The 27,170-nt window shown below is 43.1% G+C and overlaps 1 protein-coding gene across 1 annotated transcript; it reads right to left on the bottom strand.

Annotated features, from left to right (window-relative positions):
- KLHL38 (kelch like family member 38) lies at positions 1-22,896 on the bottom strand. Its single transcript, XM_036750862.1, has 4 exons — positions 22,679-22,896; positions 20,457-22,076; positions 5,914-6,019; positions 1-3,618 (listed from the first exon to the last, which is right to left on the bottom strand). Exons 2-4 carry the CDS (start codon positions 21,804-21,806, stop codon positions 3,329-3,331), a joined length of 1,746 nt encoding a protein of 581 aa, XP_036606757.1. The 5' UTR covers positions 21,807-22,076; positions 22,679-22,896; the 3' UTR covers positions 1-3,328.
- Between the last annotated feature and the right edge of the window lie 4,274 nt (positions 22,897-27,170).

Genomic DNA, 27,170 nt, shown 5'->3' with positions numbered 1-27,170 from the left:
TCTTTTTTAAAATTTGTTTTATTGATATCTTTATATTGTCTAAATTTTCCCTTGTATCTTTCCCCCTTTTTTCACCAAGAGAGACGTCCCATAACAAAGAATTTAAGTTCTCACTTCAAACTATCATTATCTTCCCACAGAGAGACCTTCCCTCCTCCAATATTGTCCTCCCTCCCCCTTTCTTCCCCTTTCCTTCCCCCGACCCTAGCTCTCTCCACTCCCACCCCCAGTGCCTTCGATCTGAACTCATGTACATCTCCCTGTTTCTAGTCCTCGTCTTATATAGTATACTCAGACTTGCCAGACCTGGCTGAGGATTGGATATAATAGGGGAGGGGAATGGAAGAGAAAATAACCCCAAACTCAGAGGCTTGAGGACACTTGAAGCTCATATGCAGTAGCTCATTTCTGGTTTAAAAGAAGGCTGGAGTAATAGAGCTAAAAGGCAAGTCTGAAACTTAGATATTTGATTGTGCATCCTGAGACTCCTGGGAGAGGGAGGTGGCTTCCTCTACTTTGCTTCTCTGAAACTTCTCTTCCCCCAAACTCCTTAGCCTAAATTCCTTAGGCCACCCCTGGCCTAAACCCCAAACCATCTCTGATATATTGGCATAGCCTCTAGCCCCTGGAGTAGCATGACTGAGTATGGGGTGACTCAGTTCTGGGTCATGAGTATTCAGTAAACACTCTCAACTTTATCTTTCCTGCAAGATGAGTCAAATCTTATTGGGTCTTTATAATAGGATGCTGGCTAAGATTCTTCTCTCATTGCATCTTCTACAGGAAAAAAATGGTTAGCAATCCTCTGCTTACTCTTTGTCAAAGTGGAGCAGTGGTTTGCCTATTCCCAAGTAGAAGGACAAAAACAATAATAACTCACATTTCTATGGCACTTTTGAGCTTTGCAAGCTAGGTAGGATGGGTAATATTATCACTTCCAATTTGTTGTCGTTCAGTTGTTTCATTTGTGTCTGATTCTTTGTGACCCTACTTGGGGTTTTCTTGGCAAAGAAACTGGAGTGGTTTGCCACTTCCTTCAATTTACAGATGAGGAAACTGAGGCAAACAGGTGTAAGTGAGTTGCCCAGAGTTACACAGCTAGTAAATATCTGAGGTTGGGCTTGAACTCAGGAAGACGAGTCTTCTTAATTCCAGGCCTGGAACTCCATCCACTGTGCCATTTAAAAATTAAAAATTAAAATTTCCATTTTACCGATACAGAAACCAAAGCTTGGAGAAGTGGGGACTTGCCCTGTCACAGAGCTATTATGTGGAGGAAGGACTTGGGCTTCTGACTCCAAATCCACACCTCTTTCTACCACACTACAGCCTGCATAATATCAGAGAAACTGTGGTATGGTAGAAAGCACACGGGATGTGGGGGCAGGAGGCCTACATTCAAATCCTGTTTTAGGCACCAGGATTTGAAAGCAAGTCGAGTGATTCCAAATCAGCATTTTCCCTATCAGTTGACCTCCCCATGATTAGCTTTGTGACCATCGGCAATTTCTCAGAGACTCAGTTTGTTCATTTGTAAAATTGGGGATAATAAAACTGTCACTCCTTTCCTTACAGGATTGCTATAAGAAAAGTGCTTGGCAACGTGCTCCAGAAATGAGCTTTGTGGTCATTATTAGTAGGAGCACATATCAATTCTTATTTGTCTTTGGATCACAAAGTTCAAACTAGAAGGGATGGAGAGGTTATCTAGTCCGGACCTCCAATTTTATAAGTGGGGGAATTAAGGCTGAGGCATTTATTTGATGTATATTCAGGGTTGCAAAGTGCCTAAGATATCATCTAGATCAACCCTCTCACTTTGTAAATGGGGAAACTGAAGCCTAGAGAGGTAAGGTACATAAGGTAGTAGATAAAAGAGCCTGGATGGAAACCTAGTTCTTATGACTGGACTTGGAATCAGGAAGACCCAGATTCAAATCCTGCCTCAGATACCCACTGTCTGCATAAGCCTGGACATCTAACTTTCCTGGGCCTCAGAGTCCTTATTTGTCAAATGAGGGAGTTAGAACTGATGGTTTCTAAGGTCCCTTCTAGCTCTCAATCTGGTCCTTTAACTCTCTATTCAACATTCTGTTTTCCCTGTCCCGGGTGGCTTCCCTATACCTTACCACAAGAAAACTCAAGCCAAAGGTGGGGTCTGAGAAAAACACCACAATGGTGAAAAATCTAATCAAATGGTTATGTAGTCAAAACAGCGGGCAGCCAGGCATCCCTCCTCCCAAACCTTCCTCCTGCTCCCGTGAGTTGGCAGGACATTTTAGCATCATACAGAGAAGTGAGGCTGGAGCAGGCAAAGTAAGAGAGTGTCAGAGAGGTACAATTTCCAGACGTTGGGCTTATTTTCCCACTCACACCCTGAGTCGTGTTGCCAATTTGTAAAGCTCATGAAGATGAAAGGAACTCTAGAAATAGCCAGTATTCTGAGCATAAGGAAGATAGCTGTGTTAGTTAACCTCCTAAAGGACTTATTGGCTCTCTGTTCCCCGCAAACAACAACTCTCCTAGCATGATTCCAAAATAAAATACTGATTCTAATCACAGGGTTACAGTTCACGCTAGGCTAGAGGAAAACATCAGTTGGTACCAGCAAATGTTATTCCTGGGTTCATAGGATTTCAAGCTGGAGGGGACCTTAGAGATCCTCTAATCTAATAACAATAGCTAACTTTTACATAATGTTTGAAAGCTTGCACAACACATTGCATACATTATCTCATTTTATCCACCCAAGTGCTCAGTGAGGGGGATGCAATAGGCATCATTTTACAGAAGACCATACTTAAGGGACTGGCCTCAAATCGAACAGTTAGTTTCAGAGATTCGGATTTAAACCCAGGTTCCTCCAACTCTTAAGTCCAGCCTTCTTTTCACTGTACCCCAAGGCCTCTACATGCCCTCTGGAGTTCTGATATATTATGTACATAGAGTGATTTAATCAATATAGGAAGCTCTTGATAGCCTCTTTATCCCTGCTGTCACAGATCAGCAACTCAGCTGGAACTTTAGTTATAGAAAGTTGCCTGCGGTACTGAGAAAGGAAGAGATTTGTCCATGGCCATGTAGCTAGTGTGTGTCAGAGGTGGGATTTGAACCCAGGTCTGCCAGCCTCCAAATTTATCACTCTATCTTCTCTGCCATACCTGGACCTTTGCAGGTCCAGACCACATGTATGTGGTGAGAGGTTCAAAAGGACACAAAAATAGCCCTTTTTTCATTCTATGAGCTTGGATATGTTTAGTACAAGCATCCTATTGTCACCTCTGAAACTCCTTATCCTATTTTCCCCTCCATAGCCGTGTTGCTTTCTTTAGGGAAATTCAGAAGGATAAGGTAAGCACTGGAGAGTGAGGCATCCGTGATCAAAGAGTTTGTGGGGTAATCTCCCCTGGGATGTCCAAGTATCTGTCTCTGGGTCATAGCAATCAAATGAGTCTGAGTCTTCAATGTTGCTGTCCATGGTGAGCCTCCGGCCTCCAGTCACATAGAGCTTGTCCCCAATCACCGTGGCCCCATGGTGCATCCTCCTGTCTTTCATGTCAGCACACTTCACAAATTTGTTGGTTTGAGGGTCATAAGCAAGGAGCCTCCTTGTATAACCTGAGAATAGAGTAATGCATTGTCACCATCAGTGTTGTGCTCAGCTCTGTGTTAATATTTTTATCGGTAGCTTGGATGAAGGCAGGCACGGCCATGCTTATTGATTGTGCACATGACACAAAATTGGGAGAGGTGGCTATGCTGAAATTCAACTGGCAAAGACAAAGTTGTATATTGGTGTTTAAGAAATTGACTTCAAAATACAAGATGGTTAGTCAGCAGTATTATCTGAAAAAGATCTAGGGGTTTTTAGTGGGCTATAAATGCAATCTGAGTCAACAATGAGATTTTTGTTCTTTTGGTCTAGATCTGTGATTTTATCTGTGAAGGGAATTCCCCTGTGAGGTAGCTCCCTCTACCAATGCAGAAGGACAACCTCTCTACAACTTATAGACTTAGAGAGTTGCCTGGGATCTGGAGAGCTTGAGCAACATGCTTGGGACACCAATCTAGCATGGATCAGAGGTGAGATTTGAATCTAGGTCTTTCTAAGTCCAGCATTTTTCTCACTCCATACTATCTTTCAGTAGTCAGAAAAGTTAATGCATAAGAGAGTGTATTTGGACTGCATTAAGATAACATCCCCCATGAGTAAGGAAGGGATAATCTCACTGTACTCTGTTCAGTACACACCAGAGACTGGAATATTGTGCTGGGTCCTGGTTATGACATTTTAGAAGACAATATTAATCTAGGGATTGTTCAGATCAGGGCAACTAGAATGGTGAAGGGATTTGAATTTGTGCCATAGGAGGACTGGATGAATGGGATATGGGTAAAAAGAAAAGAAAAGAGAAAAAGAAGAAAAAAAGTCTTCTCTTGGAAAGAGAAGACTTAGGATGGATCTGATCTATTCAAATACTAAAAAGGCTGGTATATGGAAGAGAGGTCAGGATTGTTCTGTTTGGCCCAAGAAGGCAGAATTAGAAACTAAGACCAGAAGCTGCAAAGATGCCAATGTGGGCTTTACTTAAAGCCTTTCCTAACAGTTAGCACGAGCCCAATGTAGAAGAACTTGCCTTGGGAATTGGTGGGTTCCCCATCCCTGGAAGTCTTTGAGCAAAATCTGGATGCTTATTTGTCAGGCATTTTGTAATGTGGGCTCTTTTGGGGGCAGGAGTTGTACTAAATGACCATCAATGGTCCTCCTAACTCTGAAAATCTGGAATCTAATCCTTTCCAGTTTTGGGAACAGCCTGTGCAAAAGCAAGGAGGCAGGGGATAGAGATGGAAGGCTCCAGGTCTGTCTGGCTGGAACACAGAGAGCAGGAAAGGAAGTGATATGGATCCTAGGACTGAGAGCTGGAGATTACCAACTCAAATTCTTCCTAGTATGGAATGGTCTCCATTTGACAAGGGCTTTAAAGGAGCTCAAATGACCAGTGAAACAATTTTGGTTTCTTTCTTTTTTCCTCTAAAATGTCAGCTATTAAGGGGCTAGAACCATAGCTCATCACCCAGCCGTGCACAACAGGTTACCTGATGACATAATCTGTCACCTAGAAGAGTGCCATGTGGGCTATGGGCACTTAGGTCAATGGTAAAAGTACTAAGTGGATGGAGATGATTATTAATGGTTCTCATTTCTGGCTATCGGATACAGCAAACCTAGCACTTGATGGTTACTTAGCCCTGGTTACTTAGTGTCCAAACACATCTCTTTAACTCTGACATGTTTGTTTATTGGTTGATTGATTGTTTTTGGAGGCAATAGGAGCTAAGTGACTTGCCCAGGGCCACACAGCTAGTAAGTGTCTGTGGTCACATTTGAACTCAGCTCCTCCTGACTCCAGGGCTTGTGCTCTATCCACTGTGCCACCTAGAACTCTAATACTTTTAAACCTGCTCAGGAACAGGCAGCTGATGTTCTCTCATTAATGCAATTTAATAAAGAGAGGACAAAGAATCTTCTTCCAAATTGCTCATTATTCTAATAAGAGAGAAATCCCTTTAAAAACAAAAACCTAAACTAAACTAAACTAAACAAATTAACACGATACAGTGTTTTAAGGTTTACAAAGTGTTTTCCTCAGGACAGCCCTTTGAGATAGATGGTTCAATTGTTGCTATCTTCATGATACAGATGAGGGAACCGAGTCTGAGAGAGGTGAAGGCATTTGCCCCAAATCTGCTAGGTAGTAAATGTCAGAGCCAGGATTTCAAGACCAGACCTCTTTCTAATTTCTATAAAAAAGGTGAATGGTCAGTTAGAGTGGCATACTCCTTTGAGTTATTCTGCTCTAATGCAGGGTCCAGGTTCATACCTAAATGTAGTCATACTCCATGCAAACGTACCTCCCACAATGATAATTTGGCCCCTGAGCACCACTGCTGGAGCACAGACATTCTTGATCATTCGGGTCTCCATTCTGAACCATGTGTTTCTGGAAATATGGTAAACCTGTAAGAGAATAGGGCAGGGTCATAACAATCAGAGCACAACATTGTTTTTGAGTCATTAAAGTATATTCCTTATCCAGAATAAAAGAACAGAGGGTAATATGATTCCAGGATGATCCCATGATACTCAAAGTTTAATCTTGATGTGGCCAAGTGTTTTATAAAGTAGTCCAATATTTCTGCATAATAAGGTGTTCATGGGATTGAAACCTGGATCACGTATAGTTCAACTCTCTTGTTTTTAATATTTGGCCAACCACGACCCAGGAACTCGTGACTTACATAAATGGTAAGTTTCAGAGATAGGGTACAAACCCCAATCTTCCAAATCGAGCACAAACATAGATTTAGATGCCAGCTCTACTCTTGATTCTCTACACTTTTCTGACTCCATCTCAGCTTCCCTCTCACCCTAGAGGTGCATTTGTCTCTGTGGCTTCCTCCTCTGGTTGGTGAAGAAGTACCCGAGCCAGTCAACTCGCTTCCTTCCTGGCTCTTCTTACTCTCTGGCCTTTTACACCTTCCTCTCCCAGTCTAACTTTTCAGCATTTTTTATGTGTTGTCTTCCCCCATTAGAATTGTAAGGTCCATGAGAGTAAAAACTGTCTTTCTTTTTGCTTATATTTGTATTCCCAGCACTCAGCACAGACTACATAGTAAGTGCTTAATAAATGCTCTGTCTACCTATCCATCTCACTTCCTATTATCCATCTGTCTGTCATCTATCCATCACTATCCATCTCTCTTTCTCTCTCCCTCCATTTCTCTTTCCATTCATCTCTCTTTTTCCCCCCACCCCAACCTCTTTCTCTCTTTAGAAGGGACTTTGAAGGTCCTCTCATTTTATGGTGAGGAAGTGAGGCCCAGAATGTAAAGTGACTTGCCCAGAGTCACACACTTGGCAGGTGTCAGAGTTAGAATTCGACGAGGGCCCCTGACTCCACATCCTGCTCTCTTGCCCAGCATTATACTGTCTCTCACTTCTTTCTGTACCACATTTCATCTCAGAGCTTTGAATATACCTCCTTTAATAGGGAATGTAGAGACATGTATACCTTCTAGATCAGCATCTTTCCACCAGTTTAATGCTGGGTCTTTCCCACTTTTCAACATACTCTGAAGGCAAGAAAGGAGAGGCTGAGTTCTGCTCATTCCATCTGGAGCAGATGGGGTGGCCTTTGAGCCATTTAGCGCAGAATCAGAATCTCAGACTTGGAAGGCACCCAAGGGGCCACCTAATCTAGCCTGTACTTGAATGGGAATCTCCATTACAACCTAAGTGAACGCTCAGCCTTGTCCTGGAGACCTGTTACCTCACTCTGAGTGAGTACATGAAAAGGCCTAGAAGGGCCAGGGTCTGCCATCACATCCTGGGCCATCTCCAGTCATCCTGATGAATATCTGGTCATTGGACCCAGATGGCTCTGGAGGAGAAAGTGAGGCTGGTGACCTTGCACAGCGCCCCCTCACTCAAATCCAAGTCAACTGCAAGTCATGTCATCATTTCCCTGAGGTCATGATCCTGTTCGAAAATGAAGGACACACACAACCTTTTGTGAACAGGTACACACCACTTTCTGAGGCAGCCCGTTCCACTTTGGGGTAGCTGTAATTGGTAGGTGGGGCAGCTGGGTGGCGCAGCACATAGAGCACCGGGCTTGGAATCAGGAAGACCTGAGTTCAAATCCAGCCTCAGAAACTAGCTGTGTGACCCTGGGCAAGTCACCTAACCCTGTTTCCCTTAGTTTCCTCATCTGTAAAATGAGCTGGAGAAGGAAATGGCAAACCACTCCAGGATCTTCGCCAAGAAAACCCCAAATGGGGTCACAAAGAGTCGGACACAACTGAAACAATTCAACCACAAAAGTTGTTAGGAACCTTTTCCCCTTATAGTTGCACTGATCTGAAGCTGGAAGGGTTCTCAGAGATGGTTCAGCTCAGCCCCTTCATTTTCGAGATTAGGAAGCAGAAGTACAGGTCACACAGACGGTGTCAGAAGCAAAGGTCCTCTGACTTAACCAGCATTCTTTCTTTATTCCACGCTGCCTCCATATATCAAGACTAAATCTCTCTCTCGCTCTCTCTGAATTCTCGCTTACAAATGATAGGAAGAATATTTCCTTTTATTAAGGAAAGTTTTTTTCCCCTAACTAAAGGAAGAAGAGAAAAGGAAAGAATACAGGAAAAAGAAAGAGAAGGGAAATAGAGCTCTGGTGGAGTTGGAACCTCTCTCAGCCTCAATCTCCTCATACGACAAGTGGAAGGAATAATATTACTCGCCTTAAAGAGATGTGATCATATGTGGAAGGGGCTTTGTAAACCTTAAAATGCCTTATAAATGTCGGCTGTCCTCCTCCTCCTCATTTTTTATTAGATGCACCTGTGAGGTATAATGCTTACAGTGTGCCAACATAGTGGTTGGGAAATACTATATTAGCTAATTATTCTTTATATAAATTTTATTGTGTGAATTTCCTCTTTTAAAATAACAATGATAAGTGACATGTTTTGACATTTAATTGGTGCTAGGCACTGTGCTAAGCACTTTACAATCACTAGCTCACTTGATCTTCACAACAGCCCTGGAAGGGGGTGCTATAATTTTCCCCATTTTTGCAGCTGAGGACCCTTGCCCAGGGTCGAACAGCTAGTAAGTGTTGCGGCTAGATTTGAACTCATATCTTCCTGACTCCAAGTTCTGCACTCTATCCACTGAGTGATCCAAGTGCCCCGTAAAAAGCATCCTAAATTGAAAAGAATTCATTCAAGCAAGACTTGGGGATTATCAATACGGTGTAATATTCATATGAGTACACTTAAGCATGGAAATGTATTAAAGGGAGAATCTGTTTCTTTGGAAGACTTGATAGAATGAGTACTTATTGGTCTAGGATTGTATAAAAAGAACCCTATCTGAAGGGAGGCAGATGCACTGGGTGGAACTCCAGAGGTTTCTCTTGGCCTTTGGATTCAATGAAGCAAAGAAGCAATAGCGTATTAGATGAGATGAAAAAGCAGTAAGGCAAATTACAGCTTTGCTAATCATCTTTGGAAAAGACTTGAAAATCCTCTTAGGAAAAGCTGATCTGGGTTGTGTTTTACCCAGGTTAGTAAATGCCACCCTATTTTCCCTTCTGAGTCTATACTGGGTACAGTTTCATAAACAGAATAATAATGATAAAATAATGGCATTTTTATAGCTCTTTAAGGTTTGCAAAGCAATATATATGTATACGTACATATATATATGTTAAATAATTTGATCCTCATTTGAATAAGTATTTTCTTGACAATCCTAACCATTTCTTAGAAAGTAGGTGGCAAGTTAGCCTGTAGAAGAGAAAGCTTGCAGTGGGCCATTGGAGGAAACATGATAGCTGTACTTCAGTAGTCAAGGACTGGTGTGTAGAAAAAGGACTACACTAATTTCTTTTGAGCTGAGAGGGCAAAACTAAGAGACTGGGTAGAAGATGGAGAGGCAAATCTGGGCTCAATAAAAAGACAAATTTGTTAACCATTAAAGCTATCCAGACACAGATGGATTTTGTTAGGAGGGGATGAGTTCCCCATTATTGGAGGTCATCGAGAAGAAGCTATCAGAGAAATTGTAGGGGGGATTGCAGTGGATTGTGAGCACAAAGTGAGTCAATATGATGATGTGGTTGTCATAAAAGCTACTGTAATCTCAGGCCTAGGGTCCACACTAAGAGGGTAATGGTCTTGCTGTACTCCGGTGATGTGTTTCAGTTCTGGATGCCACATTTTAAAAAGGAAATCAATTAATTCAAGGATGTTCAGAGGAGGGCACTCAAGGTGGTAGATGACCTTGAGATCATCATCATCATCACCACCACCACCATCATCATCATCCTTATCCCCAGGATTTATATAACACTTTAAGGGTTACAAAATGCTTTATAAGTATTATCTCACTCTATCCTCCCAATAACCCTAGAGGTAGGTACTATTATTACCCCCCTTTTACAGATGAAGGGACTGAGGCATATGAGACCATGTCATATGAAAACTGGTTGAAGGAGCCAACTACGTTTAGCTTAGAGAACAGAAGACTTAGCAGGGACATAATAAGTGTCTTCTAGTATTCGAAGGGTTGTCAAGAGGGAAGCAGGATTATACTTATTTTGTTTGGCCCTAGAAGGCAGAACCAGGAACAGTTGGTGAAAGCTGCATAGAGCTAGATGGTGGCTTGAAGTGAAAGCAAAACTTCCTAACCACTAGAGCTAGTGGAATATAGAAAGGGAGCTGCCTTGAGGCATGGAGGACTCCCTATCACTGGAGGATTTCAAGCAGAGGTTGGATGACCCCTCATGGGGTATGTCATAATTGGGTCTCTTATTCAGGTAAGGGCTGGAGTAGATGGCCTCTGAGGTCCTTTCCACTTCTGAGTCCAATTCCCATAGTCCTATAAGTGTCAGCCATTTCCCCTTGCAGAACTTGGTAAGATTATCCAGAGGTAAAGTCAGGAACAGAGGTTGGGTTGATATGACAAGAATGTGCATGCTCGATCTGAATAGCAAACCCCACTCAATGTAAGTTTTGAAGGCCAATGCCCTGTTTCCTAAACGAAACTCCACAGTCGTGCTTAAAAATCCCAACCTACTTCATCAAATAACTCTAAACATTCATCTTCAATATGTTTGAATGAGTGAAATTCCCATTTCAAAGCCAGGGCTAAGGAGCCAAGAAAAGCATCTGAACCTACTACTTTTAACTTTTCTTTTCCATTGCTCCAACTGAAAACAGCCACATGTATTATACTTCTTGGCTCTGTGGCTTGTTTGATTGTATCATTTAATTCTTAAAAGGGTAGCATGGATGATTCAGAGGTTTACAGGGTGATATTGTGTTTTATTCTTCTTTGCCGAGGAAGCAGAAGACCACATCCCAAATCTCTTTCTCTCCCCATGGGAAGGAAGCAGGACAGGGGAAGAAGGATGGACAAAGAGAATGGGTTCCTTAGGACAGGAGGTGCCCCTCCGTCTCACACAGTATCACGTAGGCTTGAGGTGGAATGAATAGGGGATAAAAATTCCTTATCATACCTGCCTTCTATTGTTACAGGTCGGAGAAAGCCAGAGATGACTCCTCTCCATCTAAGTGAAGCAGAGTTTGTAAAAGTCTGTTGGTAATGGGGAAGTAACCAGCCCGAGGATTAACTGAGAGCAGGCTAGACAATGGATGAGTCAGTAAAGTATGAGCAATAAAGAAAACAAGGATTAAGTTAGTTAAGACCAAGAGTAGGAGGGGAACATTTTGGGGAGGTGAAATTCCTATGGATACCTATGAAGAGTCCATTCAGACAGACTTCCTTGTGTGGGAACCAGGGCAAGAGAACAACCACTTCAGATTGTCAGGGAACTGACTGGGATTTCAGTTCTGTGTGAACTCAAGGGAAAGAGAGGGATGGAAAAAGAGCTTTAAAAATACTTGTTTTCTCAAAAGCCAACATTTAGAGACAATTATCCCCTAAGGAAATAGCTCTCGGTGAGCTTAAGATCCGAGACAGCACAGTGGAAAGGGTGCTAGATTTAGACTCAGCTGACTTCGGTTCAAATTACAGCTTGGATATTACTAACTGTGTGACCTTGGGAAAGTCCTTTCCCCTGCAAAATCTGTAAAAATTATCTGTAAAATGAAGGATTTGGATTAGATGACTTTTAATGTCCCTTCCAGCTTTAAATCTATGATCCTATGATCTGTAAAGGGCAGTCAAGTGGCAAAGTAGATAGAGCACCAGGCCTGGATTCAGGAAGACTCATCTTCCTGAGGTCATATCTGACCTCAGACACTTACTAGCTCTGTGACCCTGGACAAGTCACTTAACCCTGTTTGCCTCAGTTTCCTCATCTGTAAAATGAGCTGGAGAAGGAAATGACAAACCACTCCACTATCTTTGCCAAGAAGACCCCAAATGGGGTCACAGAGATAAGAATGAAAAACAACTGAAATGAATAATCTGTATGATACCATGAAAACTGAAGGTAAAAATAGGGCAGAATTACGAAGAGAAACTAGGTTTATCTCTTACCCATCTTTCTACCTATACTCACAGAACAGTAATTAAATCATTTATAACAACAGCAACTGGAAAAGAAATGGCAGTTTGCTATCTCTGGTTTCACTCATCATCCTTGTGACTGCTTAGAACAAAGTTCCCTTCCTTAGCCACATTGCCTAATAAATGCTGTATCCCCATCGCAAAATCTAAGTTTCATCAAGTCAGAGACTTTGTTTTAGTCATCTAAGAGCCTAGCATAGTGCCTGGTACATATCAGGCACTTAATAAATACATGTGATTGATTGAATCTGGGGAGCCAGGGGGAGAAAGACCTTGGCTGGGAGAGGGCTGATTTACCTACCTATATATAGTCAATGCTCCTCAATGATTCATAGAGATCATAAAGCGTTTCCTTGGTTTTGACTGGTATTACTGGTGACTTACTGGTGATATGGGGAAACAGAGGAAAATAAGGGAATTGGTTCCCAAGGCCATTATGAAAAGCCTTGAAACCAGGTTTGCAGATGACAGAATGGGAAGGCTTAGGTAGCTCAGGGCAATGTACTTGTAGGCAATTACATTTTTTAGGATGATGCCTACCTTCAGAGTATTTAATAGAGGACTCAGCTTGTGATGGAATGAGCTACTCAAGAAGGGTTCAAACATGTTAGTGATTAGAGCAAGCATCTCACTAGGAGAAGGTAATCTCTCCTCAGATGAATGGGGTCTGAACTGGCATTCAACCAAGTGTTAATCTAAAGATCATGATGAGTCAGGACTGAGTTACTTTGGAAGACCAAATCCAAGGAGTTGAAATAATCTGAAGCAGAAAATCAGATGAAAGAGTAAAGATTTAGGGCTAGAGGTTAGCAGTGGGTCAGGAGGCAAGATACAGGGGAGAAAAGGGGACTAACCTATTTTTCCAAACCTGCTGTCTTTCATAGAAGCTGCCCCAAACTGACAGGTTGGAGGGGCATGAATTGGCTCCCCCACATCTCCTTCTGATTTAGCTAAGTCCGTCAGGTTGTGGTCTTTGACATCATCCCTCTTCTCAGAATTCCTCATCAGACCTTCAGACCATGATATGACTTGAGTGGAAGGCTCCTGTCAATTCCAGGGTATACTTCTTGTGGGGTGTCTCCCATGTTTTATTCTCAGACCTGTGCCCATGGCATCTCTAGCCTCTCAGATAGATATATATGCACTGACTCTTCCACAGATGAGGGCATCATGCCTTCTTGGATGGCAGGAAATGGAACCTAAGTTTAGTTGTCCAAGGCCTACTGCTGGAGGACCAGCTTCAGATTTCGGGCTGTGAAGTTTCTAGTCTGTAGAAGGGCCTGTCGGGATGATGGAGCTACTGTTATCCACGTTTAGGATTCATTGATAGTGTCTCTTGCTCACAGACCAGGAATGACAATAACTTGCTGCAAAGAATGCACAAACCCAGGTGGCACTGGTGGGCAGAGGAAGGTTCTGAAGGTTGTCATACTCAACACAGACAATGATGAGAACCCACCCTCCCTTGAGATGGTGCCTCCAAACTTCAAATTCATTCTTAACTCTGAGCCATCCTTTCTCCCAATCAAGCATTCAATCAATAAGTACAGTACAGTATAGTCTAGAATAGTACGATATAGCATAGCATAGCAAAGTATAGAGAGTATAATTTTCTTCTATAGTTAGCTATTGGTTGATGTCTGTGCAGGGCTGTGAGATTAGAGTAAGGTGGTGCGGACTGTAAGAGAATGACCCATATGATGACATCAGATGCAGTGGAGTGGCTTCCACCACGAATGGTTTCTATGGTTCATAGTATATCAAGGTAGGGACTGAGGTGAACCAGTTCTTTGGGTTGTTAAATGCACCTTCCTCTGTCTCTGGAATTTATTGGAAAGCTTTTGGATTGTACCAGCAATAGAGATTCTGTTAGGTAGGAAAACCTGGGGATAACCATGGGATGGAAGCACATGAATCTGAAGAGCTTCTGAGGAGGTAGAGGCCCCTTCCCCACTGCAGGATGAATCTACTTTGCAGGAATCTGTATGCATTCTCTGCCAACTCTTACATGTTCTAGGAACTCTAGCTCCTTCCGAAATCAGCACATCTTCAATCTGGCAAAGAGCTGGTGTTGTTAGGTGCAAGAGAATGGCTTGGATCAATTCTGAGTGCTGGGTTGGATCTCAGGAGAATATGCAGGAGCACATGATTGGGATTAATTGCCACTCCCTGTTGAGGAAGTCTTCAAACACCAATTTCCCGAAGCTCTGCTAACAAGAGATAGCAAAGAACAAACCAGGCAGTGTCCATGCAGGTGTGATAGGCTGGCTTCTGTTCATTTCCCCTACGCATCCAGATTAGCTTGTATGTGCTGCAGAAGCACAATTTTTTTTTGTCTCTCATCATCTCTGCTATTTGGTATTTCTGATCTGATATTGGGGCAACAGCTACTGGTGAAGTAGATAGGTCCTGTGAGATTATATAGGAAAAGTGCTTTGCAAACGTTAAAATGTTATATGTGTTAGCTATAATTATTATATGGAGAAGGAAATGGCAACCATTCCAGTATCTCTGCCAAGAAGACCCCCTAAAGGGGTCACAACTGAAATGACCAAACAACAACAAAATTATAGTTATTAAGTTGGGGACTTAGAGTTCAGGAAGACCTAGGGTAGAATGCTGCCGCAGAAACCTACTGTGCAATTCTAGGTTTCAAAATTTCCAAGAGGGCTACTGTCTCTGGAATGGGCAGTGAATAGATCAAGCCGGCTGAGACTGGACCTCTTAGAAGTAAACTGATCATTTAGTTGAATAGAATATAGAAGGATAATTTCTCTTTCATGACCACACTAAACATATCTCTATGGTTCTTCCACAAGGGAGGGAGCTCTGATGTAGGAGTCTTAAGGGGCAGGGGAATTATCCCTTTAATAAAAAGATTTGTTCTGTGATGTTTGGATTCAGTCAAAGAAATGGACATACTTGAGGACTGAGAGGGCCACACGTGCCTCAAGGGCACAGGTTCCCCACCCCTGAGATTGTATAATGACAGCCAACAGGTTCTCAGTACTATTTGGAAAAAAGGTCTATGTAGGCTGAACACCTGACTGACTTTTTCCCACTCAGATCTGCAGTGGCTTGGTCTCCTTGGTCACTCACTGATCCAATCTGAGATGAGTTCTCATAGATTGTTTCCCAAAACCAGCAGGGCAGCATAGGAAGTCTGGGATATTTATCTTCTCTAGGATATCATGTCTGGGATATTTATCTTTTCTGGTCCACGATAGAGCTTGGAAAATTCACAGAAGCCCTAAAGTCCACCATAACTGGTGGCAGAGCTGGGTCCAGCAATGCCCCAGGGTCCTGGCAGTTTGATTTCAAGTGTAAGAAATAGGTAAGCATGGGGAAGGATATTAGGATGAGGGATGGGTGAGGGATGTGGCGTAGCTTAATGGAAAGTGTAACAGATTGGAGACAGAAGACCTTGATTCAGCAGTCTGCTCTGCCATTTATTACTTGGGTGACCTTGGGCAAATTACTTAACCTTTCTGAGTCTCAGTTTCCCCATCTGTAAAAGAAGGCATTGGACTAATTGGCCTTTAAGGTTCCAAGATTACAGCTCTTAATCCATGATTCCTTTGAGAAGTCTCACTACCCCTTCCTCTAGTGGCAGGGATGCATTGGTCGTGGCACACATTGATTTGTCCCAACTCTTCCTCACTATCCAATGGGCTCCCAAAGATAGGCTAGAATAGTGACAAAGGGGACTTCAGCTGTGACTAAATGCAGAGTTTGAAGTGCACAAACTCCCATTCAAGTCGGGGGCAAGCTGGTAGCCATTCCCTTTCAGACAGATCTGTTGCAGAGAGGGGAAGGCAAATCTAAAAACTGACTCACCAAGGGAAGGGGATTGATGCTGAGGCCTGACTCAGAGTCAAGAAGAAATTCGCAATCAAGAAGGAATTGCATAGTCTACCATCATTCCTTCCTCTGCCGGAGTCAAATTTCTGACTAGCAATCTTGGATCTAAACACATATGGGATGGGGAGTGTCTTTGAATTCCTAAAGGAAGCCCTCAAAATTGTCCATTAGATGGCTATTTTCAGTGACCCAACAGGCACTCTGCCCTGTTGGCATGCTACCAAGAAAACTCCATTGGCCTGGACTTTGGGGAATACCCAGGGGAAGAGGGCCAAGTGAATATTGAACCCTGGAATGTCCTCCACCCATCCCTTGAAAGAACCTGGGGCACTCCAGGTACTGTCAGGGAAATTGACACCAGCATAGCCCAAGTCAAGTGTTCATATTCCTCGGAGTGGCAGATGCATCTTGCAGAGCAGCCATTTCCTCAGAGGACTGTGCTAATTGTCACCAAAATTCCGGAGTCTCTGGAAACTCCTACTAGAGAGTTTTCAATATGGCTCTAATGTTGTCAGCCACAGGCTCTCTGCCTTTGGAGACAGATCACACTGTATTAACCCTGCTACCAGTGCTGGTAGTTAGGAACAGTGCCGAGGCTGGAGAGGCATAATCCCCTTCTGGTGAAGATGGGCAAAATGGAAATAGGATTCAAATGAGAAAAGTCATGAGGCCTGGCCAGGTTGGTGCTGGTGCTCCTTTGAAATGCCCAAGCCCAAAGGTGTTAAAAACAAAGTGGAAAATTGGGTGTAGGAGCAGAAATTCAAGTCCGTAACAAGACAAAAGACTCCAAGGAAGGTAATTTTGTTTGCCTCAACTTGTATGCCCAAAGCTTCTGCCTCTTTAGTGATTGTGCAGCTTTTTTCTGGTCATTTGTTGGGTTGGCCGTACCCCTCCCTGATGTAGTAATACTAAAAAGACTGTAGACTCTGGTACTATCCTTGATTTTCAATGGCACGGAATAGTTTCAAGTGGCTTGGAGACAAGGTGCTGGTTTTCTTGTGATATGTATGAGCAATCATGGTACCAAGTCAAATCTGGAGTTCTTCTTTGTATCAGAGTATCATCCTATGTCCTCTTGAGGGGCTTATTTTGCTTGACTTGATTGGGCTCCCAGGAGACATAGATGGTAGCTATGGTCTATGACTGGTCTTGTCTATCCGAGGCTGTGAAGGTAGTTGATTTAGGAACCGGAAACAACAGTTTTTGGGTTTGTTTTTTAACCAAGGAACCTCATCTATGATGCAAAGAAGAGGGGTCCAAAGGAAGGTGTCCATACACTCAGCTGTTGCTTGTGAGATCCCACGTGACTTGAAGCATTGTTATCCTTAAATCATCAATAGCAGCTGAAGCCCTGGGTCCTTGAAAGCCAAGCCCCAGAAGGGTAGTCCCATCTCCCCTCTTCGAATTATTCGTGTTGGGAGAAGTGACCAGAGCAGAAATGAATGCTGGTTCCAGTTTAAGGTGTTCCTGACATTTTGCTAGAGGTAAGGAGGTTTAGGAGGAAACTCAACCTGGATTCTGATAAGGTTTCAGTTACTCTTTCACTAATTAAGCCATTATAGCCAGTAGGATGAAAAGAATGATGGACTTGGGTTCAAGTTTGGACTTTGTCATTTACTACTTTGTCACTTATGCTGGGAGAGTCATTTTACTTCTTCTGAATCTCAGTTTCCTCATCTGTAAAATGGACTGATACTTATACTTCCTGCCTTACAGGGTTACTGTAAGGATCAAAGGAGATATATACCATATGTAAAGCACTTTATAACTATAAAGTGCTATATAAATTTTAGCTGCTGAGTTTGCATCTGAGTCGCATAGGTGAGGCCTTTCTGTTGAGTAAAAACAGTGGTTAAAGATGCTTATAAATAGGGAAAAAACCTTTTAACATTCTAAATAGTTTGCCTTTATTAGATAAGCCTCTCTGGGGGCCCAAGAGGGCAATTATGTATGAACGAATCTTTTATCACCCACTTCAAGTCCCGATCTTGGGGCATTATCTGGCTACCATGGCTAGAATTGAATGTACTATGCTAAAGAGAGAACTGAATTTGGAGGTAAAGGACCTGGCCTTTAATTGCAGTTACTACCTGTACGGTTTTGAGCAAGTCCCTTAAAATCCCTGGGCCTCAGTTTCTGTAGTTGGAAGATAAAGGGGTTGAATCAGATGATCTAATTCTCAGTCCATATGTAACTGATTTCTTTTTTCTCATTTGTTATCAGTAGATGTCAGAGGCAGCTGCCAGTTGACACAATGGATAGAGTATTGGAGTTGGAATCAGGAAGACCCAAGTTCAAATCCAGTCCCGGACAATTACTAGTTGTGACCCTGGCTGTGAGAAATGATTCATTTGGACCCCTACCCTATTCCAATCAGTATTAATCAACTTGATATGATTCCATGGGGTAGTGATTGTAAGGTCTGTATATTAGGCCCCAGAGCTATGAACTGCAGATTGTAAATTCACTCATTTAATCATAGGAAGCGAACTAGAGGTCCTCTACCCTTGACTTTCCCTGTTATGGTGACCAAACCCAGACTGGCTAAGGTGACTCAATTACATGGAAAGTCCCCCAGCTTATTTTTGTACCTCCTGACCACTCTCTCTTGACCTACATGAGCAGGTGACCATCTTATGACCATTTTACGATCACTTAGTCAGTGGAGATGCCCCATGCTTCCCCTAAGCTGAGACCCCCTGCTGACATACCATTTTTTTTTTGTCTGATACATCATTTTTGGCCCTGGAAACAAGGTCTATCAACCAATGGGATTCTGTATTTTGTGTAGCCCCTCTAGAGTGTTCAGCTATCAAACCTGGTATAAAGCCTTATCAAAATAAGGCCCTGGAGGAAGGGGGCATCTCAGATCATGAGGAAGATCTGAGGTCCACTTCATTAGAGGAGACCACGGATCCTTTAATAAAGTGCCATTGTCTCAGAGCTCTGCCTCAGTTTCTTTTATTGTAGGTTGGACGGTTTTGAACTCCACACGGGCAAATCGCTTAACCTTTCTCTGCTTCAGTTTTCTCATCAGTAAAATGGGGATATTAATGATACCTCCCAGGGTTATTAGGAGGAAAAAATGAGATAAGACATGGAAAACATATCACAAACCTTAAAGAACTCAAGAAATACCAGCTGTTGTTATTATCTGGCATTTGTGGCTCTCATATTGCTATATGTCGGTATGTGTAGTTGATTGTTGTCCTTTGTTCTGAGTCAAGGTACGGTGTGTGTGGCTGTGGTTGATCAGACTAATACAAGCACAGGTTGGGCACAGAATAGTCCATGTGAACACATGGGGTGGATTCTCTAAATTTGTGCATTTCACATTTCTTTTGAGCTACTTTGATTCTGCTTTGCTCACAGAGCACAGTGCCTTCTCTCGTGTGGGCACGCCATGCTGGGCGGTCCTGTGCCAGTGTCTCCCATGATATGCGATCAATTCAAAAGTTTTTCAGAGAGACCTTGAGAGTGTCCTTGAATCGCTTCATGGACACACAAACATCGATTTATGTACTTGGCTCAGTCTACTAAGTCCAAAGTGCTAATAGTAGTTGGAGACACAAAGTAGTATATGATATAATGGCTTGTCTCAAGGAATTTATGCTCTCCCTGGGAAGATTATTTAAATATACTGACAAAGATCACATGGTGTAGCATATTGAGTACTGGACTTGGAGATAAGAAGACCTGAGTTCAAATGCCACCTCTGACACTTACAAGCTTAGGCAAGACTTAATATTTCTAAGCCTCAGTTTTCTTATCTATAAAATAATAGTGTTTGACTCAATGGCCACTAAGATTCATTGTAGCTCTAAGCCTATGATTTTGTGACGTATAGAATCTTCTCTTTGAAACTCAGGAGAGACACTCAATTTGGAATCAGTATCTGCTCTCAAGGGACTTCTGGTCTAATTGGGAAGATTATACGTATATGTAGAGAGGTGTGTGTGTGTGTGTGTGTGTGTGTACACACATATAGATAAATAACACAGGGCATAGAGATGTGATCATATTATATATACTTTAAATATATATGATATCTATCCAATTAGAGGGCAGGCATCATACCTTATGCTACTTTTCATCCCCAATAGCCACTAACGCTTTGTACATGATAGGAGCTGAATAAGATTTTGTGAAATTGATTGAAACTCACTGAAAGGCAGAAGTCTTTCTTTTACTGATATCAGATGATACTTAGAAAAATGAATATAGAAAGCCTTGTAGTAGATAGAATTCTGGACTGGAATTTAGGTTCAAATCCTGTCGCTGACACTTGCTGGCTGTATGAGTGTGGGCAAGTCACTTAGTCATTATGAGCCCCAGTTTCTTTATCTTTAAAACGGGGATGATAATGCTTGGTACCTAGAGTACCTCACAGGACAGTTTGTAAGGCTCAAATGAAGTGATATATGTAAGGTATTATATAGCCTTAAAGTGATATATAAATGTCCAATATCTTTATAAAAGTTGCTAAGAATAAGTTTACCTGTATGAGTCGTACAGGATTTTGCATAATGTCTTCTCCTCCAAAAAGATAGAGTCTTTGGTCTTTCACAGCTACTGCAGGGTGAAGGACAGCTACAGGCATGCTGGCCATGATCTCCCAGACATCCCAGATACTGTCATACCTCTCCATGGAACTCATTATCTCCTGGTTTTCTCCAATTCCTCCAATGGAGAAGATGTAGTTCTTGTAGGCTGTACTTCTGTGGGAGTATCGAGCCACCAACATGGGTTCCCCCAGCCTCCACTGATTGAGTTTCAGGGAGAAGATATAAACATCGTGACTCACTCGTTGCTTCCCTACCCCAACAGACATGCCCCCCAGCACATAGGCACTGCTGTGCAAGGTGACAGCCGATGCTTTGTAAAGACGAGCTGGGAGCTTGGCGAGGCCCCGCCACTGGCCTGTCTTCTCATGGTATAACAGAACTTCCCTGGTGGTTTGCTGATTGTCCTTTCTACCTCCCAAGAGGAGGAGGAAATCACGGTGAGAATCTCTCCGAGGGACATGCCACAGTGGCTTGAGGTCTGGGCTGCCAGTGCCATGTAAAGAAAACACTTGTCTCCTCACCACCTCTAGGATGGCTTGGCATGCTGGTGAAGACTGAAGGAGGGAGTCGTTGACAATGAAATGGAAGAAGAAGGTCGGGTGGACATACTGGAGCCTGACTTTCTTCAAAAGTTCTTGGATATATTCTTTCCGGGCCTGGAGGTCATGCCTGATCCAGACCATTAACGTTTCAAACACTTCTTCTTCCTCACCGCAGAGCTCATCGTCTCCCAGGTAGTCACTCAGTTCCAAGGGACATAGCTCCTTTAAGTCTTCTGATAAAGCTACTTCTGGGAAACATCTTAGGGCCATTGATCTGGCTTTCTGTTTGAGGCTTTCACAGCTCAAAGCGTCAGAGAGTCTGATCATGCTAAGGCAGTTGCTTGGGGTCAACTGCTTCTGAAGGTACAATGAACAGCCTTCAAAAAGCCTGAGATACTGCAACATGGATGCAGCTTCCATCAAGTGCAGGACATTCTCCGCAGTGATGTGAACTTCCCCAGTGTACACATACAGAATGATCTCCTGTAAAGTATTGGCATCAATGCCTTTCAGGTCAACTTTGGCCTGAGTGCTCTCTCTGAAGCTGCTGCAGAACATTGCCTGGAAGTAAGGGCTGCTGGAGGCCAAGACATTTCTGTGGCAGGGGACTTCACAGCTCCCAATGCATATAGTCACATCGATCAGGATCCTTTTCTGTCTTAAGACATTTAGCTGCCTCAAGAGATCAGAGGAGAAGTTCTCATCTTTGAAAAGCAGACCCTCTGGTGACTCCCCGTCCATCTTAAAATAAAGGGAGGAGTCAATGGATTGGTAGCTTGTCTAGGATGTTCGGCTGCAGGTGAGTCAAGGCAGACCATCTATGTCTGTCTCAATCTCTTAAATCTTGTAGGTTTCAGTATGAATATTGATCACCGAAGATGGGGAAAATAAAAGTCACACAATCCCTGAAATTTACTGGTCTGTTTTTTTTCCTCTTGTTATCTATTTGGTGTTGCTGCAGCCAAAGTGAACAAATCAATGAAAAATTGGATGCTGGGGTCTTCTGCTAATCTGGCAAAAAAAAATGTACAAGTTGCATATGATCTGACCGCTTAGGACTGAAATGTTAACCTAAAATATCTCAGAATCACAGAACATTAATGTGGGAAGAGAACTGACAGACCATCTATCCTCAATCCCTCATTTAACAGAGAAGCAAACTGAAGCTTTGAGAGAGAAAATGACACAGGCAATAAGTAGTCGAACAAAGACTTGAATACAGATCTCTTGACTCCAAAGCCCAGGGCTCTCTCCATTGCCCCACAGTGAGGTCACAGTTAATTTCATTTGTATGCTAGAAATATAGTTTGGGGTTTTTTTTCATGGTTTTCAACAGATTTGTCATCCAGTAAATGCATGCGTCTCTTCCTGGGACTTAGTCATTCCCCAAACATGCAATGCTGGCAACTCTGCCCTCCGGTAACAGATAGACTCACTCCAGAAAATGAGTGACAACCCTGTTTTTTTTAAAATCATGGCTCCCCACCCCCCACCTTTTTTTGGTTTATGTGATCAATAAAAAACAAAGACTGAGCAAGTTTCTGGCCTGGGTTTGTTTTGATGACAACTGACAGCTTCCACCTGCAGGGTAATTGAATGATCGAGATATTTACCTTCTGCTTTTTGCCCCCGGCATCCACTGACTCCTGAGCCGTTTATGCTCCCTTGAGATTTTCCATCATTAGGACACAAGTGAAATTGTAAACCCAGGACTCTCCTTCAGCTGGCAAGTGATTTATACAGGGCGATTTCAGGATTTGTTTATTCTGACGTTATTTTCACTGCCTTCTGGAGCTTTGTGAAAGAACTACCGGGCAGAGAGACATTGTATACATTCCATGACTAAGAATAGTTGCATATGTACTTTCCACTGTTCTCACATGTGACTTTCCAGTTGCCTTTTGCAACAAGTTGAGCTGGGCTGGCATGAGCCGCGCATGCCCAGGGGATGTTTTGCTGGCCAGGGTTTGCATCAATAAAAATAGAGCCCAAGATGAAGCCTCTCTTTTATAAAAGACCTTGCTGCCCCTTTGGAATACCCTGAGGCCCTTATGCTGAAAGTGCCTGGGAATCTGAGAAGTCTGGAAATAGGCTTCAGTGCTTAGAACCACCAGCTTCCTTCAAAGCCTCACTCAGGTGCATCCAGGACTAGGGGCCTTTCTTCATCCCCTCAGTAATTAGCCTGCTCTCTCACTGGAAATTCCATTGTGTATACTTTGCACATTCTTGGTTGTGAACATATTGTATCCCCCAGCACCGCAGAAGAATGTAAGCTCTTTGAGGGCAGGGACCATTTGTTTCCACTTTTGCATCCCTGCCTAGCATAGTGCTGATAAAATTGTTAATATAATGACAGAAATTTTTAATGCCAAATATGCTATGGACTGTCTCTCCTTCGAATGTTCCTTATGAGGTCAGAATTTCAGTAATGTCCTTGCATTCTTACTCTTAAGATATTTACTCTCGATTAGATTGAGCTAAACCACACCCAGGTCCTCCCATCCTGAGATCTTGCCTTGTGGGGGGAACCTGGCTCAAGCTGGATCTAGGCCTTTGATGTTCTTGCCCCTTTCCATTGGGATTCATGGCATGAAGGGCAAACCAGCCAGAGTGAAGTGGCTTCCCTTGCCTGGGTTGCCAAGGGCCAATGGGGTCTCATGATCAGGCTTTGCTACCTCACGCTGTCTCTTCTCCCTCTCCTCCTAAAACTAGAAAGACTTTTTCATGGATCTCTTTGGCTGGGAAATCTACTGGACATCCCCCAGGGTGGCAGGTTTGCCATCCTGTTATCTCACCTCAGGAGGGTTTATTGCTCAACTCATGGTTTTGATTTATTTCTGGACTTGACGTAGATCCTTGATGAGTGTTCAATTGTCGAATTGAATTTAGCATACAATGCTGGGTAGAGTCTTTGCATTGGACATTTGAGTGTGGACAATGGATCTGAGGAAAGACACAACTGAAGGGAACTGGACAGCTGTCATCTTGAGGAACCAGTTAGATGAGTGTTTCCCACAGAGCCTGATGGTCCTGGTGGCAATGGCTTTGAGATCCCTTATGGCCTTTTGGTACTTTTAAGCACAATGAGTGAAGATGCTTAGTTTGGTTTTTGTTAAGCATTCTTAACTGTACCAGAGGTCAGCTAGGGGGCCTCACTCTGAAATGAGTGAGCAACAGTAACGTACAGTACATTTATATAGCATGGTATGGTTCACAAAACGCTTTCCTCATTTCTACCTTGTCAGGTTGGTGGTAATGTTACCGTAGTACTTTACAGTTTACAGAGTGCTTTCCTTACAACAACCTGTGAGGTAGGTACTCAAGATCATCCCTATTTTATAGAAGAGTAAGTTGAGACTCAGAGAGATTAAATGACTTGTTCAAGGTCGCACAGATAGTAAGTTACAGTCAGGAGTCAAGCCCAGGTCTTCTGACCTCAATTTCATAGGTGTTTTCTTTATACGACACTGCCTTTAACAAACTTATTGAATATTCTTAATTTCACTCTTACAAATTTGCTTCTTGGATTATTTTTCTGCTTTTGTTAGATAGACTGGAGATGGAGATTGGGCAAAGGAAAATGCTGAAAAAAGATGAGACGTGACATCTGGGTGGAGGGGGCTGGCTCCAAGCAGCAGAGATAACATACTCAAAGTGCTATATAAATTATATTATTATTACTATTACTATTGGCATCATCATGGATTATAGAGACAGAACCGTAACTAGGGAAGGGCAACTGGGCCTTTTGCCAGGGGCCCAAGTTTAGCCAGTGGTGACAGCACTTTAGTGTAGAAACTGCTGAGCTTAGCACGTTGTTAGCAAGAATAGTTAGATAAGAAAGTCGTTTTGTACATGATACTTTCTTTTGCTCTCCTTTGCCCACATTTGTTAAGTTCACAATGAAAAAGAAAACTTAAAAAAAGTTAAAATCAGAACCAACTAGCTTTCTCCTACTGAGATACCACAGGTGAGTTTCCCCTCCCACATGGTCTTCACTGCGGGGACTGATATCCTGGGGTGTCCTAGAAATTTGATTGGAGGTGGTTTTCATGCTACTTACCCTGGTTGTGTTTTGCGAAGCTTGTCCTTGGTATGCACATGTCCTCGCATGTGCGCGCTCGCGCGCGCACACACACACACACACACGGAAAGATGATCTAAAACTATATATACTCCACCACCTTAATTGGTTCTGTGGGGACATGGTGTTAGGTGAAACAATATGATGGAATTTCTATAGGAAGTGCTATAAATGACCAATTGGCTGACCAATGTGATAATGAGGTTTCACCACTTTATGGAGGAGTTCAGCTAAAATACTATGAATTTGACTGAAGCTACTTAATGCAGGCTTTTTAGATCTATTTAAAATCATGGACCCAGAAGGGAACTTTCGAGCCATGTCATCCATGCCATCCTGACAAAAGGCCTTCACCTTGGCCTAGGATTTGCAACTTGAGTGGTCAGTTTCCTTAGCTCCTAACTGTGCCTGGGGAATACTGTTAATAGTTACTGCAGTGAGATAGTTTGACTGACATACACAGCAGTGGAAGGCTCTCCCGGGGCATGGAAGTAGACTGATGACCATGTGAGATGGCTTTAATGTCCCTTGCCTGCTGTACAGGTTGACCTCCAAATCTAAGACTTTTATCTTTATCAAGAACACAATCGAGACAGTAGGAGGTTAAATGCTTGGTCCAGACATCAAACAAAAATTGAAATAAGGTCTCCCACCTCTCATATCATTGCTCTAGGGCTTGGCATCAGAGTAAGCATAATAAAAAAAAGCCGCTTCCATTCTGTTCAGAAAGGCATTCATCCTTTCACCTTCAGCTCACAGTGAAGAGATGTTATTTTGGGCTTGGCCCTGAGAGGAATAGGTAGGAATTCTTTGGAGTAAATTTGCATCAAGTGCCCCTAACCAGGGACATTAATAGTGGCGTGTCCTCTGCGTTCTTCTCAGTGGGCCTTTTGAAATCCAGCTCTTGCTTCCAACCAGCCCTGGAAGGCAGTCCAGTCACACTGACCAGCTGTAACAAATCCTTTGGAAGCAAAGGCTTTGTGCTGTTGGCTAGCCCATGTGGTGCTTTCCTGATCAACACTTAGATGTCAAGAAAAGATACAAAGACGACTCAGTGTTTACTTCTTGGGATCCTTTTTATAGCCTCCCCCCTCCCCTTGCCCCTTACCAATACATTCATGCCTGTGTGCCTGGATGCTTATGCACATGCTCTCCACATACCCCACCCCAAAAAAACCCCAAAAGGCTTCTCATGCCACCTAGATGTAATCTCGAGCAGCCCTCGTTTGTCCAGAGAAAATAGCTCTCCCAGAGGACTTTGTAATGTCTATTTGTTTTAGTTTCTGTCATGAAGACCTTTTAGCTTCGGGTCTGAGTGTGTGGGAGCCTGAAAGGATGGCAGGAGTATTTCTGGCTAACCAGTCTCCAGTCTTGGTGTTATTTTACAGAATTGATGGCTGGGTCTCAGCTCTTTCCCTTTTCCTTCTGGGTGGTGGGAAGAACAACTTAGTTTCCTCACTCTTCACTCTGACCAGCAATAACTTGGGAGTTCACATCACTCCATCTCCATGCCCTGCTTTAAATTGCTGGTTCCTCATCATGCTTGGTGTGCAGGATCTAATTTGGCCTTCTGCTTACTTTGGCTGGGTTATTGGTGGAATGAGGCCTTTTTTCCTTTGCCCACGGCAAATGCTACCCTCTTTGCACCCCTCAGTTCTATGCCCAGTCCCACCACTGACTAGCTTTGGGATCTTGGGCAAGTCTCAGTTTCTCTGGGCCTCAGGGTTCGCTTCTATAAAATAAGGGTGTTGGGCTGGATGGTCTAGAAGGACCCTTCCAGCCCTGATATTCTCTGGCTCAATAATTCAGCAGTACACTTCCTCAGGCTTGGCGTTTGGGAAGGAATGCTGCCAGGAGTTGGGACTAAGTGATTATGGTCTCCTCAGAGCTGTTTGAGCCCTGAAACATGATGCAGAGAAAAACCAGCTAGCCAAGTTGGCAGCTGCTCCTCTTTATTGTTTTGCCCTTTTAAGTAAATTCAGAGAGACTTTTCCCCCCTTCAGAGTTTCTGAGGATGAGCT

Source organism: Trichosurus vulpecula, chromosome 1, assembly GCF_011100635.1.
Source record: "Trichosurus vulpecula isolate mTriVul1 chromosome 1, mTriVul1.pri, whole genome shotgun sequence".
In the NCBI taxonomy this organism is placed as follows: domain Eukaryota; kingdom Metazoa; phylum Chordata; class Mammalia; order Diprotodontia; family Phalangeridae; genus Trichosurus; species Trichosurus vulpecula.
This window is presented reverse-complemented; position numbering and strand designations above follow the sequence as displayed.

Coding starts and splice junctions, on each gene's coding strand:
- KLHL38 (XM_036750862.1), bottom strand. CDS start 21,806: ATGGACGGGGAGTCACCAGAGGGTCTGCTTTTCAAAGATGAGAACTTC. Junction 6,020..20,456: donor ATCCTGTACGACTCATACAG/GTAAACTTATTC, acceptor ATTCTCTTACAG/GTTTACCATATTTCCAGAAA. Junction 3,619..5,913: donor CCAAATTATCATTGTGGGAG/GTACGTTTGCAT, acceptor CTCTATTCTCAG/GTTATACAAGGAGGCTCCTT.